This window comes from Cyrtonyx montezumae, unplaced genomic scaffold (genome assembly GCF_038088225.1).
Source record: "Cyrtonyx montezumae isolate F1298 unplaced genomic scaffold, pur_monq_1.0 scaffold_19, whole genome shotgun sequence".
Lineage (NCBI taxonomy): Eukaryota > Metazoa > Chordata > Aves > Galliformes > Odontophoridae > Cyrtonyx > Cyrtonyx montezumae.
The window spans coordinates 9376635-9394794 of NW_027071925.1; the positions used below are offsets into that span (position 1 = coordinate 9376635).

The following is an 18160-nucleotide window of genomic DNA, read 5'->3' on the forward strand; positions in this document are numbered from 1 at the left end:
TTGAGGAGCTCATTTCAGAGCTGTTTATGGGGGGCAGTGGGGTGAAGCAGTGCTGGTACAACTGAAAGAGCCTTGTTAGCTTCAGATGGAGATGGAGAGTGACACGTGGTGCTGGATGGGACCGCTGACATCCTGCATGAGGAGCTGATGGTGTTCCTGAAAAGAGCACTTTATCCAGGCAGCAGGAGGTGAACTGATGGCTCTGAGCTGGGGAAGAGGAGCTGGAAACGTAAGGACATAAGCATCCCTGGTGCTGCAGAAGCATCTGGGTTGTGGTGCCCATGCAGATTTTCAGGGCATGTGAGTGGCACACCGGGCTGCTCTCTGCTGCTCAAAGTGTGAAGGATGTGCTTCTGGGACAAAGCAAGAGAAACGTGGCTGGGTTGGCTGAGATGGAGTGTATGGGTGAGGCTGTGGGGTGTCTGGGTTTCATGGAGCGTGGTGTTTTTGCTCCCTGTGCCTGTTGAAGGAAGCGTGCAAATCCTTACGTTAGATTTGTGGTGATGCTGAAGTGTGTGCTACTCCTTTCTCCTGGAAAAGTAAATTCCCACATGGAGAGAGAGAAGTGACTGTCAAAGCTAACAGAAAGGCCGAGTCAGCGGCAGAGCTCAGAGCAGTCCTCGGTGCAGAAACTTGTGGTGCTTTTGCTAAAGGTGAGCAGAGGAGAGAGGATGATGAACTACAGGGTATTTTTCCATCAGAAGCAAGCAGAACTTCTTGGCTGCTTTTCCTTTCCCATATGTTGAGATAAAACATCCGTGATGAACACCGGAGCGTGGAGCAGTTTTTCTCCCCGTGAGCTGTTACTGGAGTGCAGGCATCTGCACCTTGGCTGATGGGACAGCTCCAGCAGGCTCACAGTGCTTGTTGTCATGGCTGGGGGGCTGCTTGTAAACCTTGCTTAGGGCACTGCAAAAACTGTCCCAGGCAGCAAAGAAAAGGGGAGAGGTGATGTCTGTACAGCGGAGAGGCCTTGCTGATGGCCAAGAAGTCCTGGTGGTGCTTTTTAATAAGCTTTTTCTTCCTTTGTTAATGGAACGAGCTCTACCTGGCCCAAGGCCAGGGCAGCAGCAAGCTCCTGCCGTGGCTGCAGCAGGGGTCCCCGCGGCCTGCTGGTGTGGGTGAGCTGGCATGGCAAGCCAAGGTGCAGAGACTCGGTGCTCCCATTTCTGACCACCTTCTTCTTACCTCTTGGTAAGCTGCATCACATTTGTGTGATCTTAATGTGCTCACATATGGCTGTGCCTCCCCTGCTGCATGAGCAGCAGTCCCCTGCCATGTGGGCTGTGCCTTAGGCTTTGCAGCAGGGAGGTGAGGTTGTCCCTGCTGTCCATTAGAGGAAGGAACTGCGCTGTCCCACGACTTCAGCTCATACCTTTCTTGTGGGAAGAAATTCCCCTCTTCTTTGTGACATTTCTCTCTAGAGAATCACTGTCTTCAGTGAACAGATCCATCTTGTTTCCCCACAGTCTCTGCACTCATAAATCCTTCATCTTCTTGGAGGCTTGTTTTAGGCTCGGTCATTGCCAAGTCTGATCCTTAACTACTCTAGCTCCCACATCTGAGGGAGCAGATCTGGTTTTCATATTATATCTTCGCCATTGTTTCACATAGAAACCTCCTGTGAAGGTTGGAGAAATTTATCACTTGGTGCTCCAGTGTTTACAGAGAGCTGGAGGTCATGGAGGAGTGGAAGGATATCACTTCAGCGGGAGAGAGCAGATAACACTTCTGAATTTAAGAGTCAGCATCTTAATTTCAAGGTGCTTCCTTCTGCTTGCACAGTGGACTTCATCCATGCTTTAATACTTGAAATGCCAAAGCATTTGTAATGTGTGGCAGTGCCAGTGGGCTCTTACACTTGCCTGTGGCACTGGTGGAGAGCAGCTAGCTCTGGGGGGGGACGACAAAGAGCAATAACCTGAGAAGACATCAGTGCAAAGTGTGAGCTGGAGATGCAGGAGGTGCATCCTTTAGTTTCTGTGTGCTGATAGAGAGGCAGAGGTGGGCCACCAGGTGAAGCGTCTCAAAACCATGCTGTTTTGCCGGAGGTGAAGGAGAGTTAAACCAGAAACTCATTCTGAGCTTTGTTTCTTCCCGGAACCTACCATGGTGGATGAGGGTGAACGTTCATCCTTGCACTTTTCACTGCAATAGCCTTTCTGCAGAGGGGTGAAGCTCACGAGCCAGCATTCACCATTTGCAAATGTGTTTGCTCTGACTCTGCAAAACAATCCTTAAACTTAGGAGGGCTTGGTCATCGTGACTGCTCCTCTGGGCAGTTCTGCTATGCTTCTGTCAAAGCTCACAAAAACTCTGTATTTCTAATATCCCCAGGCTCCCATATTTCCCCTAAGCACTGATATCTGGATGTGCTCTCATCCATATTCATCCTTCCTCCACCTGCAGGATCCGTAGCGTAGCCACCCTATCTCTGAATCATCTCGGGTCGGGCAGGAGCTGTCTGCCAGGGCTGCTCTGTGTGAGAGGAGGCAGTGTTTCCTCCCTGGAGCAGGAGGAGGGCTCTGTAGGTGAGGCTGTGGGGCAGTGGTGATGGCACACATCACAATTTTTGCCTCTTTGCAGAGGGTCCTTTTTTTCCGCACATTCTCATTTACATCTTTCAGTTATAAAGGTGCTCAAACCTCATGGGTAGGGCAGAGGAGATGAGCAGAAGCGACCTCTGTGCCTTGTTGGCTGCTGAGCCCGTGGTGTGTGGGTTTGGAGTGTGTCTGAGGCTTTGAAAACCGGGACGGACAAAACCCTCAATTGCTTTTTAAGGACTTGCAAAAAATAAATATGGTAGTGATGTAAAACAAGGCTTTCACATAACCTGCTAACAGTCCAGCATCACCTCCCTGTCTTTGCTGTTGGTCCTGATGTCTGGAGGGCTTCTGCCCCTGGAGCTGAAGTGATTTGTCCTACACGCACAGGGTGGATGGAAGCTCTCGTGACCCCGTGTCTGACTTAGCAGGGGTTCCTTCTGGGGAGCACTGCTGCTGGACAACTGCAGGTGACTCAAAGCAGCGCGGTGTGACCGCCTTCAGCCCTCTGTCCCAGGTGGAGGAGGATGTGAGCAGGAGCTGTGTGTGCCTGCAGGGTCCTGTGCTGCCTCTTGTCTGCTCAAAGCTGCCCGTCAGTCAGAGTATGTCACCTTCTTTTCATCTTGATTTATCATCCAGCATAACTAGGTTTCAGAGTTTCATTTTGGGCTTGCCTCCTCCTGGGGACAGGCAGATAAATCTGGCATGCAAATGGTTTAACTGTGTGGTTCCAGGAGCAGGGTGAGAGGAAGCCATCACCTGGCTGAGCAGAGATGTGTGTGTGGAAGAGGTGCAGGGCTCTGCAGGTCTGCCCCGTGAGGCACAGGAGCAGTGCAGGATGGGGCTCTGGAGCCTGAGTGCTTCTGCAGGGAGGAAGGAGCGCACTCAGCACGTGTCCAGTTCTTCCTGGCCTGGTCTGCCTTGTTCTCCACAGCACCTTCTCTCTCCTGGAGCCTGCATGACCTGGGGAGCAGAGGCAGTGCTGTGTCACGTAGGGCTGCCTGGCTGTAGCTCGTTTGGCTGGCACGTGTCTGTGCCTGGGGGAGCAGTGGGGAAGCATGGGATGCTGCAGTGACCGTACCTGTTCTCCCAGGGCCCTTCTGTTGCTGGCTTGAGTGGAGGCAGTGGGAGCTGCTCGCATCCAGAGCGATGGATTACTCTTTTCCATGGCCCCCTGTGGCTGGACTTGGGGAGGTCAATAGTGCCCAGCAGTCCCGAGGGGGTCTGCTCCTCCCGGTGCCACGGAGGAGCGGATTTGCTGTCATCCCTGCAGCCCGGTGCTTTCAGAGAGCTGTCTCATTTGTCCTGGGAAGCAGTTGGAAGTGAGAGGTTTCCCAGGTGCAGCTCAGTGCTGAGCGTGGAGCTGCTGTTAGAAAGATGAGGAAGGAACACAGAGGAGAAACTGAGTTTTGGAGAACGCCGAGAGTGTGTGGGACAGTAACAGGGTTAACCTGGCGTGGCAGGGGGTAGAAGAGGAGCCTGCTCTGGAGCTGTTGCTGCTGTTCCCATCCCTGGCAAGCCTTGCTGCCTGCAGCTGCCCGAGCCCAGCACAGAGCACAGGGCTGTCCTCAGCACTGCCCTGCCCAGCTCGTGGTGCTGCCTCGCAGGGCTCAGCCGCGGCAGTCTGCTCTTCTGTTCAGTCTGGTTTTATTTATGACATTCAAAGTCATGCATAATACAAGTGTCAGCGGTTTTGGTTTTTTTCATTACCTGATAATTCATGGCTGTGCTCTGATGCCTCAAACCAGTGCAGGAGACAGCTCTGTGCAAGCGTGATGACCCATCCACTGCCAGCATCGGGCAGTGAATGGTTGTGTTTTCTGCCCTGCCTGGCAGGTTTTGTCCCCGCTCCTTGTTGACTCCAGCTGATGGTGATCCTTCCCAGGTCGGCATGATTTCTGTGATGCCAGAATTAGTTTTCTGCTGTTTTTATGTGCCATGCTGGAAGTAATGTTCTAGCAATATCCACTTCTGGCTCCGATTTCCACCAGCACAGTACATGAGGGGATTGGCCCAATCTCCTCCGCTGGTTCCTGTCCGTGGCACTCACTTTGCAGTCAGCTTTGTGGAACGTTGTTAGGCTGCTCCTGACAGGAGTGAAGGATGGAAGCAGCCTTTGTGCCTGCAAGTGATGAATTTTAATAGCAGTCTTTCGGTGCTGTCTTAGTCCCTTCCAGGCTGGCTCCTCCACCCTGGGATTAAGTGCAGACAGCCTGGGGGGGTGGCTAGTTCTCGCTCTGTGGTGCTTGGCAGATCACAGGGATGGGAAGGCTGTGCAGTGCCTGCTGCCCGAGCGCCTGTTTGTGTACGTAGGTGAGGCCTTGGGAATTTGCAGTTGCAGATGTGTGGGAATGTTCCTGGGACCGACTGCAGCTGGGCTCAATCTTTTCTTCCTTTAGAGGTCAAGGCTCAAACACCGCTGAACATCTCTCGTTCCTAAATGATGATGTTTGGCAGTGTCTGTGCGGCAGTGCCTGTGGGCTGAGATGCTGGGGGTGGGCGGTGGTGGTCTCAGCTGTGTCCATGCAGTGCTCCTGGAGCCCCCAGGGCAGTCGGCTGGGAAAGGTGGGACAGTGAGGGCCTGGGGAGGGAGATATCTGCCGAGGGCAGTCCTGAGCCTGCTGCCTAATGTTCTGACTAACGCTGACAGCACACCCTGATTAATTCCTGCACGTCTTGCCTTTGACGCAGCGTGTTCTCCAGAGATAAGGGTCGGTCCTGTGGGGCAGGGAGCTGGTGCCAGGACCGCCGGCGCTGGTGGGAGGGGGGCTGCGGGAGCACGGCCTGGGCCTGACCTGACGCGTTCTCTCTCTCCAGCTTTCATCCTCATGATAATTCTGGCCCTCATCCGCATCAGCAGAGGCCAAGCTGAGGGTCACCCGTCCATGGCGCAGCTGTCGGGCATCCGCAACCTCTTTGGGGTGTGCGTGTACTCCTTCATGTGCCAGCACTCGCTGCCATCCCTCATCACGCCCATCTCCAAGAAGAGGCACGTCTACAAGCTCGTGCTGCTCGATTACACCCTGATCCTGGCGTTCTACAGCCTCCTGTCCTTCACCGCCATTTACTGCTTCCGCAACGGCCGCCTCATGGACATGTACACGCTCAACTTCACCGACTGCGACATCGTGGGCGCCGCCTCCGTCCGCTACTTCCTGGGGCTCTTCCCGGTCTTCACCATCAGCACCAACTTCCCCATCATCGCGGTGACGCTGCGCAACAACTGGAAGACCCTCTTCCACAGGGAGGGGGGCACGTACCCCTGGCTGGTGGACAGGGTCGTCTTCCCTGCCATCACGCTGGTCCCCCCGGTGCTGGTGGCTTTCTGCACCCACGACCTGGAGTCCCTGGTGGGGATCACGGGCGCGTACGCCGGGAGCGGGATCCAGTACGTCACCCCGGCCTTCCTGGCGCTGTGCAGCCGCAGGGACACGCAGCTGGTGTTCGGCAGCGGGGCGCTCAACAAGCACCGCTCCCCCTTCCACCACTCCTTCTGGGTCGTCTTCGTGCTCATGTGGGGCTTCTCCTGCTTCGTGTTCGTGACTGCAAACATTGTCCTGAGTGAGTCCAAGTTCTGACGGGGGGGGGACGAGGAGCGCTCCCTCCGGGGCTCAGCAGGAAGAGCCCCCAGGCCCCCGCTGCTGGTGGGGTCGGCTCTGGACACAGACTTCCTCCACTCGAGGGCTCGGCGTCCTGGTTCTCACCCGCTGTGTGGGGCCGGGCTCCAGGCAGCCTGCACAGCAAAGCGCTGTCCTGCCGTCCTGCCTTCAGCTCTGATGGAGCACCGCTGTCCTTACTCTGACTCCTCCGACCCTGTGGGTTTCAGCCCGGGGAGGGCAGGCAGCCCTGGCTGCCCACTGCAGCAGTCAGCTCCGAGTTCTGTCTGCCCCGGGCAGGGACTTGCTGTGCGCAGTGTGGGAGTTTGGGGGCAAAGAGTTCCTTCTGTCTGCTGAGACCCCCCCAGACCAACGTGCTGTGCCAGCTCAGGGAGGGAGGGGGAGCTTGGCGTGGGAACAGCCGGGCTCTGAGGGCTCTGTGCTCGGTTACGCTTTATTTTTTCTAGAGACATTAACGGTTTGTGCCCTGGGGGAGGATTGCCTGCTCCTCTGAGCTGGATTTCTCCAGGCCAGGAGTTTACGTTCACATTTCTCATCCTGTTCTCTGCTCTGGCAGCCCTGACCCCACGGAGCAGTGCAGGGATACAGCTCTTCCTCCTGGGGAGCAGTGTGGCCTGGCTGCCTTGCCTCGTGCTGCTCAGCCAGCAGAGCCCCCCTGCCCTCCATGTAGGGCTGTTGTGTGGCCAGACCCGGGCTGGAGCAGCCGTGGTTTGTGCGGGCTGGGAAGCTGCTCATTACCCAGTCCTGACACGTGCTGGGCCTGGCGAGCTCTGGCTGTGCAAGCTGATGGGTTTCCATCCTCCTGTGTGGGGTAATTAGCCTTGAAACAAGTGGGTGTGAGCTCAGGGAGGGGTTCAGTGCCATCACCTGCATCGCTTTGCTCCTTTCCCGTGCCCTCCTTGGGGCAGGCTGGGAGCCAGCTGTGTCACTGCTCTTACATCCTCTGCACTTGTGCTGTATTAAGTGTTACTGAAGCAAGCTTTGAACTGCAGCTCTTTTTAATCAAGCTCCATTTTCAAGTAGGGCTTTCTGGTTTCCGTATGACCTGAAGTGCTCCTCGTGGGGCACTGTGCAGTACCTGGGGCTGCGTGGAAAGCCGTGGTGCTTTCTGGAGCAAAGCCCTCCCCCTGTCCGGGCGAGCACTGTGTGCTGGGGGGCAGGGCCGCGGTCCCTCGGCTCCCCCTCCACCCTGAGCAGCCTCTGCTCAATTCAAACACCCCCAGTGCTCCGGGGAAGCTCATGTGGCATCTTCAGAGCCAGAGTTGCCTTGGGGGGGCTGGTGCCCACGTAGGAGGTGGCAGTAGCAGTGCTGGTTGCAGTGTGGGGCTGTTGTGGGTGGGGCAGATATCCCCACATGATGCTGATGGACTCAGCCCTCGGGGGGGGGCGGCCGGGGCTGCTCCTCCGTATGAGTGCCCAGGTGTGACCCCACGGAGGGGCCGCGGTGTTTCCTGTTGTGCTGCCCCCCCCTCCCCACGCAGGGTGCTCAGCCTCATCCCTTCACAAGTGCTGGTTTGAGTTTCTTGCCTCCACGTTTCATTGCCAGGCAGAGAACGGCTCTGTTCCCGGGGTCCCTCCCCTTCCCGCTCAGGGCTGCCCCTGCTCTACCGTCCTACCCGGACGTCCCGGGTGGGGCGGGCAGTGAACCTGGAGGCCGTGCACACCCCACGGGCAGCATCCCCGTGCCACCCCCATCACTCCCCCGCTGCCCCGCAGTGAAGGCCTTCAATAAAACATGAGGAAACGCGTTTGGCGTCTGCTGAGTCACCGGGGACGGAAGAATTAATCGGAATCGTGCGTGGGGACGGCTTTCCTCCCGTTTCTGCCCCCAGACCCGGCCCGGCCGTGGGCGCTGCTGAGCCCGGTTACCCAGCACGGGACCACGGCGTCCTCGGGTCACAAAGGCACCGCGTGGGGGAAACTCACGGAGCAGCGGCGGGGAACCGCCCACTCCCACGGGCACCGCAGCCCAGAGCTCCCCGCCCCCATACGGCCCCGCGGGGACCGTCGTCCGCCCCTCCCGCTCTCCGTCTCCGCCGCCGTCCGTCGCCAAGAGGCGCTCGGAGGGGCTGCCAAAGCAATTAAGTGACAATTGCGATGATAAATAATAACGGGAATTAAAGCGCTGGCACGTGACGGCAGCGGGCGGGGGGAGGGACAGCGGCTGGGTTTAACCCCGGCCAGATGGACGGATGGACGGACAGATGGACGGACGGACAGGCGCTGCCAGCACATTTGTCCTTGGGCAGTGAGCGCCCAGCCCTCCCCAGGGCTTTGCTGCTGTCCCGATGGAGGTGTTGTGGTGCTCCACAACAGCCTGTATAAAGGTTCTGCCTTTATCGGGGACGAGAAAGGAGGGGGGGGGGGGCTGAGGGGTGCTGGCACAGCAAGGCGAGCTGCAGCCAGCACGTGGCAGCTGAGTTCAGGCCATTTCCCCCCGTCCCGCACTGCAGCTGCTCCCGCAGCCCGTGCACAGCTCGTCCCCGCGCGGCCAGCCGGGCACACGGACGGGGCACGGACCGGGGGACGACGCACGGGCGGCAGCGGCGCGGGAGGAAGGGGCCCAACTGGTTCCTAATGTCTCTTTAATGACCTGAGCGGGACGCTTGACGGGAGTCCCTCGATGAAACCCAGACAGAAACGCGGTGACGATGAGTTCGGCGTCCCCATGTCCCCCGCCAGCCCTGCCTGCGGGGAGAGCCCGGTCCGGCCCCGAGGAGGCTCCCCTGGCCTCCAAAGCGAGCAGATCTGGTTTGGAGCATCCCGCCGCCGCGACGGAGGATCCCCAGGAGGAGCAGCCTGGCTCAGGGACGTCGGGCGAAGGACGCTCGGTTTCTCTCCGTGCACGCTGGCGGGGAGCGGGGAGCGAGCGCATCTCTCGGAGCCCCCCCGGTGCCCCCATCAAACCTCTGACTCCAGGCTGGAGATCCGCCGCCAGGACCCCCCGGCGCAGGGTCCCGTCACCCCGCGGGCCGCCAACCGCTCCGTGCCCGCCGCGCACAGCCAGCCCGGCTCCCCCCGCCGCCCCCAGTCTCTGTAGGCTCCGTCCCAGCGCCCCGGCCCCCGGCCCCCCCCCGGCTCCCCGGGGTGCTCTCGGCTCAAGCGGCCCAGGTAGAGGGGCAGATGGGCGTAGGAGTCCGCGCAGGCGTAGGGCGCGCACGCGGTGCCGCGGGGCTTCTGCCGGCACGCTTCCCGGTACGACGGCAGCCGGGACAGAGGCGACCGCGGCGCCCGCCCCGTCCCCGCCAGCCGCCCGGCGGCCTCGGGGCAGCGGGGACCGCGGCCGTGGACGGCCTCGGCTTCGGGGAAGAGGTCGGGGACGTCGCCGCGGGCAGAGGGCGGGCGCGCCCCGCAGCGCCGCGTTCCCGCACCGCGATGCTTCTCGCCCCGCTCCGCGCTCGCCCGTCGGGTCGGCTGCTCCCGCTCCGCCGCGGCTCTGCGAGTCCTGGCGGCTTTGGGGAACGAGCCGCGGGAGCGGGCGGGGGGCAGGGCCGCGTTCCCCATCTCCCTTCCCGTCTCCGACGCCGGGAGCGGCCGCGGTGCCGTCCCCGCGCCGTCCCCGCAGAGCGGCGGCTCCGCCCGCCCGTGCTCGCGGTAGATGTCCGGCGGCGGGAGCTCCCCGGCAAGCTCCGGGGCGGCGGAGGGAGCCCCGATATGGTTCCCCATCGGCGCGTGCTCCCCGAAATCCGCCTCCGGCGCCGCCTTCGCCGGGAGGTGCAGGAAGGGCCCCGGGACGGCTCCGTCCCCCGCGCGGCCGCCCTGAAACCTCACGGGGTGAAGGACGCGGGGCGCGGAGCGCTCGCCCGCCCCTCTCCATCTCTCCTCGCGGGAGTCCACGGGGACGGGCAGGGGCAGCCCGCGGGGGGGCCCTTTGGGCGCGTGGGCTCTGCGCAACCTCTCGGGGTACGCGGGGCCGCAGGACGGAGCCCGGTGCGCGCCGGTGCTGTTCTGCACCACGAGCTGCGGCGTCCTCAGAGAGAAGGCGGTGTGCAGGTGCTCGCTGCGGCTGCTCCAGTCCTCGATGGTGCGCGTGGCATGCTGCAGCGAGCCGCCCACGCCGGCCGTCGACACCATGTCCTTGGCCGCCTGCAGCATCTTCAGCACGTTGGCCTGGGCCGAGCTCGCCGTCACGTCGGGCGTGGGCGCCCGCCCGGGGCTGCCCAGGGTCTGCACTCCGCTGAAGCAGCTGTAAATGCCCTGAGGAGACAGCGGGCAGCCCGCGCCGTCAGCGGGACGCGGGGCCGTGCTCTCAGCCCCGCCGCGAGCTGACGCTGAAGGACGGCTGGGGAGAGCCTCGAGCCGGTGAAGGCTGAACGGGAGCGACGGAGCCCCAGCCGCGCTATGGGGCAGCTCCCGCCCCACAGCATCTCCGCCCCCGTGCCGCACAGAGCCAGCAGAGACCGAAGGCCGAGGACGTGCCCTCCCCCGCCCCAGCACGCACCCTGCTGATGGACAGGAGGAAGTCGAACTTGTGGGACTTGGGAACGTTGTGCCGCAGCTTCCAGTAGACGAGGTGCTCCCAGGCGAAGACCAGCAGGCTGAGCCCCATGGCCACCAGCAGCATGTAGAAGACCCCGGCCATGTTGTCAATGTCCAGCTTGCTGCTCATCACCTCGTTCTTCTCGTTCTGACAGATCCCCGACAGCCACACCGTCTCCAGCTTCTGGGTCTCACCTGGGACCGGGCACACACGGGGATGAGGTGAAGCACCATGGGCACCACCTCCCCAGCGCTGCCTCCACCCCTCCGTGGTGGTGGAGGAGGAGAAAATCCACCCAAACCCCAGAGCTGCGATCATACAGCTACACTGAGATTGGGATTGGTTGGGTTGGGTGGGATATTAAAGATCATGGGCTCAGCCTTTGCCAGTGAGCAGCCCTGGTATTGCTCATCCTCCTCTGCTCAGCCCATCTCATCCCTCTCCCCCCCCATCCCACACTCCCAGCTCTCTGCCCCCCAGCCCTCAGACCTCATCTACGGCCACCTCCCAGATTTTCTCAGATTTTACATATGGGATTTTGCAGCCCTCGAGAAGAGCAGAGACCTCAGAGGGAATAACCCCATCCTGTGTCTGGGGAGATCCCGATGGGCTTTAACAGCACCTCGAAGGAGCAGCCCGACTTCCCCAACCCCTTGAGCCCACCCTACAGTGTGAGGACCACGGGCTCCCCCTGAGACGCCCCGGGCACGCACCGTCCCCCAGGAACTGCAGCAGGGCCAGGTCGATGGCCCTCTTCCAGCGCGAGTCCTTCTGCAGGGCGATGCCGTAGCCCGTGGTGGCGAACACTTTCCCGCTGCCGATGGTCACCAGCTTGCAGCCCTCGTCCTTGCCCGCCATGTAGTTGAGCACCGCCGCATCGTAGATGAAGGCATCCAGCTTCCTGCCCACCACCGAGGGCTGAGTGAGGGGGGGCTCCTCGGGAGGGGGCGGACCCCTTTCTGGGGGAGCTGAGCCCCTTTCAGGTGGCGGCTTCCCAGGGCAGTAATCTTTGGAGGATCTCAACCCCATCTTGGAGAGTCACAGCCCCACCCAGGAGAGAGGAACCTAACCTGGGGGGCTGCAGGTTGCTGTAGGAAGCTCTATCCCTTCTGCACGGGGTTGTAGCACTTTTGGGGTCCCATAATCCAACTAGGAAAGCCTAGCGGACCCATAACAGCCCAGTGTGCAGAGCCATAGCATCCAGGTGGGCTGTGCCCAGACTGGGGGAGCCACAGCTCACTGGAGGGGCTGTACCCCAGCTGAGGAATCCGTACTGCACCTGGGGAGTGCTGCATCCCATCTCAAGGAGCCATTTGGGGCCGTACTTCGCTCGGGGGACCCATCCCCTACCCAGGAGAGCCGTACCCCATTTTGAGGCTGGTGAGGGCGTCCTCCACGGAGCGCTGGTTGTACTTCACCATGTGGGTGTGCATGTCGGGGTAGTTGCTGCGGATGTTCCTCTCGGTGCTGCCATTGGGGACAGTGCCGAAGCGGAACGGGGGGTACTGCTCCTGCGGCTTCTGGAACTGCAGCGGGAACCCCGCGTGGCAGTCGTGGGGGGCGGGCACGCCGCGTCCCCCCCCCCTCCTCCCGTGTGTGCACAACCACGCAGCCCCCCAAGGGCTCCCCACCCCGACCGCTTAACTTTGGGCGGAGGGCAGAGCAGCGCAGGCTCCTCACCTTCCTGTCGCTCAGCCCCGACACGGTGTCGATGTACTGCTCCTGGATCATGAAGGCTGCCAGGTTGGCGGTGTAGCTGGCGAGGAAGATGACGGCGAAGAAGGCCCAGATGAGCACCATGATCTTGCTGGTGGTGCCCTTGGGGTTCTCGATGGGCACGGAGTTGTTGAAGACCAAGGCCCACAGCAGCCACACCGACTTGCCGATGGTGAAGGAGGGACCGCCCGGCCCTGGGGGGGGCAGGGGGCAGAGGGACACGTGTCAGCGTGGGGATGAGTCCCCTCCCAGCTCCCGCCTCCCCCCACTCACTTTTGCCACTGGTGAGGTTCTGGTTGTAGCCCACGGGGCTGAAATACTCGAACACGAAGACAGTGACCGCCACCACGGTCAGGCACATCACAAACATCATCACCCACACGGCTGGGCTGTAGGGCTCTGCAAGGCAAGGCTCCGTCCGGTCAGCCTGGCACCCGACCCCCTCACGCTCCCCGTGTGATCCCCGGCTGTGCCCACTGGTGGCCGTGACGCCGACACTCATTGCCCTGCAGAATGCCCCCAGTGGAGGGCACCCTGTGGCCATGGGGTTGGTGAAGGTGACCCCACACCTCCATCCTTCCTCCCGCACACAAAATACGATGAGGAAATAATAACAGTGGGGTTATTCAGGCAAGGGGGGGGGAAAGCCCTGGTGCTGGCGGCTCAGCCTCCCTCCGCGTGAAATGCAAACTGGATTTGTTTTGATGTTATTAAACCCAGCGCTGCCTCCAATCCGCAGTTGGAGCAGGGTGGGCTGAGCCCACCACGCTCACCGAGGAAGGCGGACGGGGACACGGTGCCGTTGCTCCTGGCCACCATCACACTGATGCCGGTTTCCACGAAGGGCACAGAGAAATCCACGATCTCAGAGCGCTCCTCGTTGATGGTGAGGGAGCCGATGGCCATGTCTGCACGCTTGTAGTACACCTGGGGAGGAAGGGCGGCCTCAGGACGGGCAGAGGAAGAGGAGGAGAACCAAAGACACCGCCGCTGCCGTGCCCCAGTGAGCAGTGCCCTGGGCAGGGCTGAGTCACAGCACTATACAGTGGTTGGGTTGGGAGGGACCCCCGGCCCCGAGCCCAGCCCCGCCGTGGGATGGCTGCCCCACGCAGCTCAGGCAGCCCAGGGCAGTGGGCATCCCCTCCAGGGGTGGGGCACCGCCGCTGCTCCAGGGAACACGGTCAGCACTTGCTGCGTTCCTAGTAAGGAATTTCCTCCTGACATCTAACCTACACCTTCCGTTCGTTTAAAGCCTTTCCCCCTCGTCCTGCCTCCATCAGACCACATCGGATGTCCCTCTCCACCTTTTCTATAAGCTCCCTTTCGGCACTGAAAGCAGTGAGGTCTCCCTGGCACCTCCTCTTCTCCAGCCTGGGCAGCCCCATCTCCCTCAGCCCCTCCTGCAGGAATCACAGCCCATCTCCTGCCCCACAGGGCCCCAGGGCCACATCTCCGCACCCCCAGGGGTCTCCCCCGCTCCCCGCGCCGCTGCATCGCCGCTCCGCGGGAGCAGTCCCCCCGGGGCAGCCCGGCCCTACCTCACCGATCATGCCGTTCCACACCCCACGCACGATCTTGCCGTGTTTGCCGTTGGTCACCAGGTAGAGGTCGTAGGAGAACTTCACGGTCTTGGCCAACTTCTTGAGGATGTCGATGCAGAAGCCTTTGCAGCACAGTTTGGTGTAGGGGTCTGCGAGGCCGTCACTGCTGAGACCGCGCCGAGAAAAAGGGGTCAGGGGTCTGCAGAGCTGGCACAGCCCCGAGCTGCCCCACAGCGCGTGTGCGAGGAGCTGTGCTTCATCCTCTGCGGGGTGCTGGGATGGATGGGAAGGGAGTGGGAAAGGGGGGAAGGCAGAAAAGGAGAAAAGGGAAAAAAGGGGGGAGGGGGAGGGAATAAGGGCGAGAGGGAATGAAAAAAGGGGAAGAGAAAGGAGAAAAGGGGAAAATGCGAAAGGGAAAAAGGGCAAAGGGAAAGCGAAGGGGAAGGACCCACGGGCGGGTTCCCAGCTGCGCCGGTGGAGGAGGGCAGAGCCTTTCCCAGCGCCTGTCCAGGCTGCGGGCCCCCCCGCGCTGGCTCCAGCCCCATCTCGGCAGCTCCCAGCGGTGCCGGGCTCTCTCACCTGGCCGAGGCGTTGCTCTGCTTGCGGCAGGGCACGGTGTTGCGCACGCAGACGCCGGTGCTGGGGTCGGTGTTCTCCACGATGACGAAGGGCCGCTCCTCCAGCGTGGCCACCGTCAGGTGCCGGTTGTCCACCACGGGCTGCAGGAAGGAGCCGTAGCGGGGCCACACCGGGTACTTCATGTGGATGATGCCGTGCTCCCACTTCCCCACCTGCCCCGGGGGACAGCGCACCGTCACCGCCGTGGGGGACCCGGGGCATCGCCGGGCTGGACGGGCACGGTGGGCACGGCCCAGCTCCCACCGCCCGCACGCACACACTCGTGCTCTGCCCCGGTGACAACGGGAGGAGGTTTTCTTTCTTCCCGGGGCTGTGTGCACAGGAGTTGCCTTTTTTCACTTGAAATGTTTTCAAACTGGAAAAAGCACCTCCGGGTGGTTTGCATGGGGTCTGTGCCTGCGGGGCAGAAGCGTCAGGCACAGGAGTGGGGCCAGAGGAGCAAGGGACAAAGCAGCTGTGGGGCGGGGAAGCACACATCGAGGTGCACAAAGGATTCAGATGAAGGGAATGCAATTATGGGGGGGGGGGGAACGCGGCAGCTGCAAAGCCATGTGTGCTGCTGGCAGGCAGGGGGAGCTGCGTTTGGTGTCAGCCGTGGGGAGCTGTGTGTGGTGTCAGCTATAGGGCCTGCATGGCTCACGCTGCCCATGGGGCTCCTACCATCTCCCAGAGCCGGTGCTGGTTGAGTGAGATCACCACCATGGTGGGTCTGATCAGGTAACCGCCCTCGTTGAAGGAGAAGTCCCTGTGCTCCCAAGTCACGTTGAGGAGGTGCCTGGGGAGCACAGCACACAGTGAGCCCAAGCCCTGCTGCCCCAGCTGCCCTGCCCCCCGACAGAGCCCCACGTCCCAGGGGATGTGGGGTTGGGAGGGGGCCCCACTTCACCCCCGTACGGGGGGAGCTGAGGCAGCCCTCCCTGCAGGAAGGCGCTGAGGGTGGACCACTGCAGGTGGGGAAGGGCAGAAGCACGGATGCAGCGCAAAGAAGCCCTCAAAGAGCTTTAAATCCTTTCCCAGGAGCTCCGAGGGCAAGACAAGGGTCACTTCAAGGTGCTCGAGTAGAGGCGGTGGGGTGAGCGTCCCCCTGCTGCCCAACACCCGCCCCTCCTCCCCCCTTCCCACCCCCCGCATGGCCCCATTCCCCACTCCTCACCGGTAGAAGCTGACGTTGGCGTTGGCGATGGGCGCCCGGCAGTCCCGGCCCACGTCGGGAAGGAAGCCGTGGGCTCGGAAGAAGCTGGCCGCCCCCATGGCGACGATGGCCACCCCGTCCCGCACCTTCTGCCGCAGGCTCAGCTTCCAGCTCTCGGTCACCACGCTGATGAGGCCGACGGGGAAGGAGGAGGGAGGCAGCTCCATGTTGCCCACCGTGAGGCTGGGCACAATCCAGATGTAGCCCGGCCCCACCAGCCCGGCCTGCCCGGCCATCTCAAAGAGGAACTCGGCCTCGTCCCGCGAGCAGTAGACCAGGAGCACCTGGGCATCGAGCTGCCGCAGGAGCCGCTGCGTCCTGGAGCTGCTCCGCTCCTGGCTCATCTCGAAGGTGAGCACGTCCTGCAGCTCCCAGCCGAAGTAGCTGGCATCGGTGAAGGAGCGAATGAGCTCCAGGAAGACGCTGTATCCCGGGTAGAGGCTGGTGATGACGGCAAAGGAGCTCCAGTCGTATTCCTCCAGCACCTTGAAGATCACCTGGATCTGCTGCTCGATGGAGACGCCCAGCTGCAGGAAGGCCGAGCTGGGCTCCTGGGGGGGGGGAGGGGGCTCAGGGGGCGGCTGGCCCCACGGCACAGGACCCACCAGCACACTATAAGCTGCTGTGGTCCATGGCCCGGAGACACCCAAACGGGGCCGGTCCATCCCTGAGGTTTCCTCAGAGCTGCAGATGTCTCATGGCACGGCACCGAGGTCTCCCACCCCGCTGACCAAAGCCCACCCAGCCCACCCGGGATCCCCACACGGTGCCGGAGCCGCTCCCACACCGCTACCTGCTGTGGGCTCCGCCGCCCGCCCCACCCCCCCGGCCATCTGGCCTCTCATTAGCAAATCTTAATTGATCTGATTCTGTCTTAAATGATGCAGCAAATGCCATTTTCAGAAGGTCGTGAGCAGGCAGCACTGCTCTGCACGCAGACCGCCTCCACCTTTGGGATTTTTCCTGACGCTCCCACAGGGGCTGCCCCTGTGCCACCCCACAGATTCCCCTTGGGGGCAGCTGCAGGACGGCTGGCAGCTCCAGCCAAGCCCACCCCATATGCAGCCGCACAGGAGCTCGGCATTAGGGTTTAGAGCCCACTGCATGAGAGCAACCCCAGGCATTTGGGGGAGCCATCCCGACATCCCCTCTGCTCTCTCTCAGCAGGAGGCAGTAGTGCATCCCACAGCCACACGGACCCCAGCAGCCAGAATGGCAGGGGAGGACCAAATCCTGCCTGGACACCCATGGAAGTCCCACCACCCTTTCCAATAACCACTGCATTGGTCCCAGACCCCAAATAACCGCGGCCAAAGCCTCACCTTGGGGCTGAGCACCACCGCAGAGCCCCCGCTGATGCTGATGATGGGGACCTGGGTCTGGGAGGAGACGAAGTCAAGGATCTGTGCCACTGCCTCCGTGCCGACGTTGTCCTCGAAGACGATGCCGTGGATCTTGTGGCTGGCCAGCACGTCGCAGATGTGGGTGAGGAGGGAGCTGGGGTTGGTGTTGTTAACGACGACGGTGATGGGGTGGATCTCCAGGGGCATGTCCAGGAAGCTCTGTGGACTCAGGCGGGCACGGATGTGCAGCGGGTAGGACGTGCCCCCAAACACCACGGCCACGTTGACCACCGGCTCCGCAGGGCCGGGCAGCAGCACGTCGGGGAAGGCGGCCGAGCAGCCCAGCACCAGAGACAGCAGCAGAGTGTGCGCCGGCGCTCTGCCCATGTCCACCGCCGTGTCCCTGTGGGGATGGACACAGCCCCTCACACCCGTCCATTCGCACCCGGCCACGCGGGGATCCTCCCCCACGCACCGCCTCAGCAGAGGGTGACCCCAAGGAAAGGAGGGGCCCTTCTCCCTCGGAGGATGGACGTGGTGTGGGGATGAGCATAAGGCTGTGCCCCCCGGCTCGGCCCCTTCGGGGGTACGGAGGTGCTGTGCCCCAATACCGCATCCCTTACCCTCATCCTCAGCAGACACAAACCTTTCCCAAGCTGTTCCTGCTTCCCTCCGCCAGCCCGTCCCCACCCCACTGCCACTTGGCCCTCCTTCCCCTCTGGGCCACGTTAGGATGCTTCTCATTGTCCCGGGGCAGGGTTGCGGACAGCAGCGGGAGGTGCCGGGGGGAGGTGGGTGCTCCCTCGTGCCTCTCTCTACAGTCACCTTAAATATCCACAGGCTGAAAGCTCTCGTTCCCCTGCGCACCCTCTGCAGTGCAGAGCGCGGATCCCCGGCAGGGCAGAGGGGCTGCGGGTGTCAGTGGGGCCGGGATGTGTGGGCATAGAGGGGCACCTCAGCTCCTTATGGCTCCTGGGAGGAAATCCCCCCAGATCCCCATCAGCTGCTCTCCAGCTTGAGCTGCGTGGTACCCGGCAGCTCCTAAAGAGTGGGGAAAGCGAAGGTCCCCTTCGTCTGCCGGGTGGGTCC

The 18160-nt window shown here is 61.9% G+C and overlaps 2 protein-coding genes across 3 annotated transcripts in view; one reads left to right on the plus strand and one right to left on the minus strand.

Moving 5' to 3' along the window:
• Positions 1–6122, plus strand: part of TMEM104 (transmembrane protein 104) — a 34388-nt gene extending 28266 nt beyond the window's left edge. For both annotated transcript variants that reach the window (XM_065735540.1, XM_065735542.1), the window contains one exon: positions 5361–6122. In XM_065735540.1, the coding sequence (XP_065591612.1) occupies positions 5361–6121 (761 nt within the window). In that variant the 3' untranslated portion in view covers position 6122. The remainder of the gene's footprint in view (positions 1–5360) is intronic.
• Positions 6123–9061: 2939 nt separating this feature from the next.
• On the minus strand, positions 9062–17461 carry GRIN2C (glutamate ionotropic receptor NMDA type subunit 2C). The gene is made up of 12 exons (XM_065735523.1): positions 17051–17461; positions 15690–16279; positions 15197–15311; positions 14477–14688; positions 13895–14063; positions 13130–13283; positions 12630–12755; positions 12321–12550; positions 12006–12166; positions 11354–11541; positions 10602–10834; positions 9062–10357 (listed from the first exon to the last, which is right to left on the minus strand). Exons 1-12 carry the CDS (start codon positions 17456–17458, stop codon positions 9062–9064), a joined length of 3882 nt encoding a protein of 1293 aa, XP_065591595.1. The 5' UTR covers positions 17459–17461.
• Between the last annotated feature and the right edge of the window lie 699 nt (positions 17462–18160).

Bases quoted from the DNA above. Each gene is read 5' to 3' on its own strand.
- GRIN2C (XM_065735523.1), bottom strand. From the start codon at position 17,458: ATGGGCAGAGCGCCGGCGCACACTCTGCTGCTGTCTCTGGTGCTGGGC. The intron at 12,756-13,129 runs GTGAGCGTGGTG...CTTGCCTTGCAG, and splicing joins GTCCCCGTCCGCCTTCCTCG to AGCCCTACAGCCCAGCCGTG. The intron at 12,167-12,320 runs GTGAGGAGCCTG...TTCCCGCTGCAG, and splicing joins CGGGGCTGAGCGACAGGAAG to TTCCAGAAGCCGCAGGAGCA.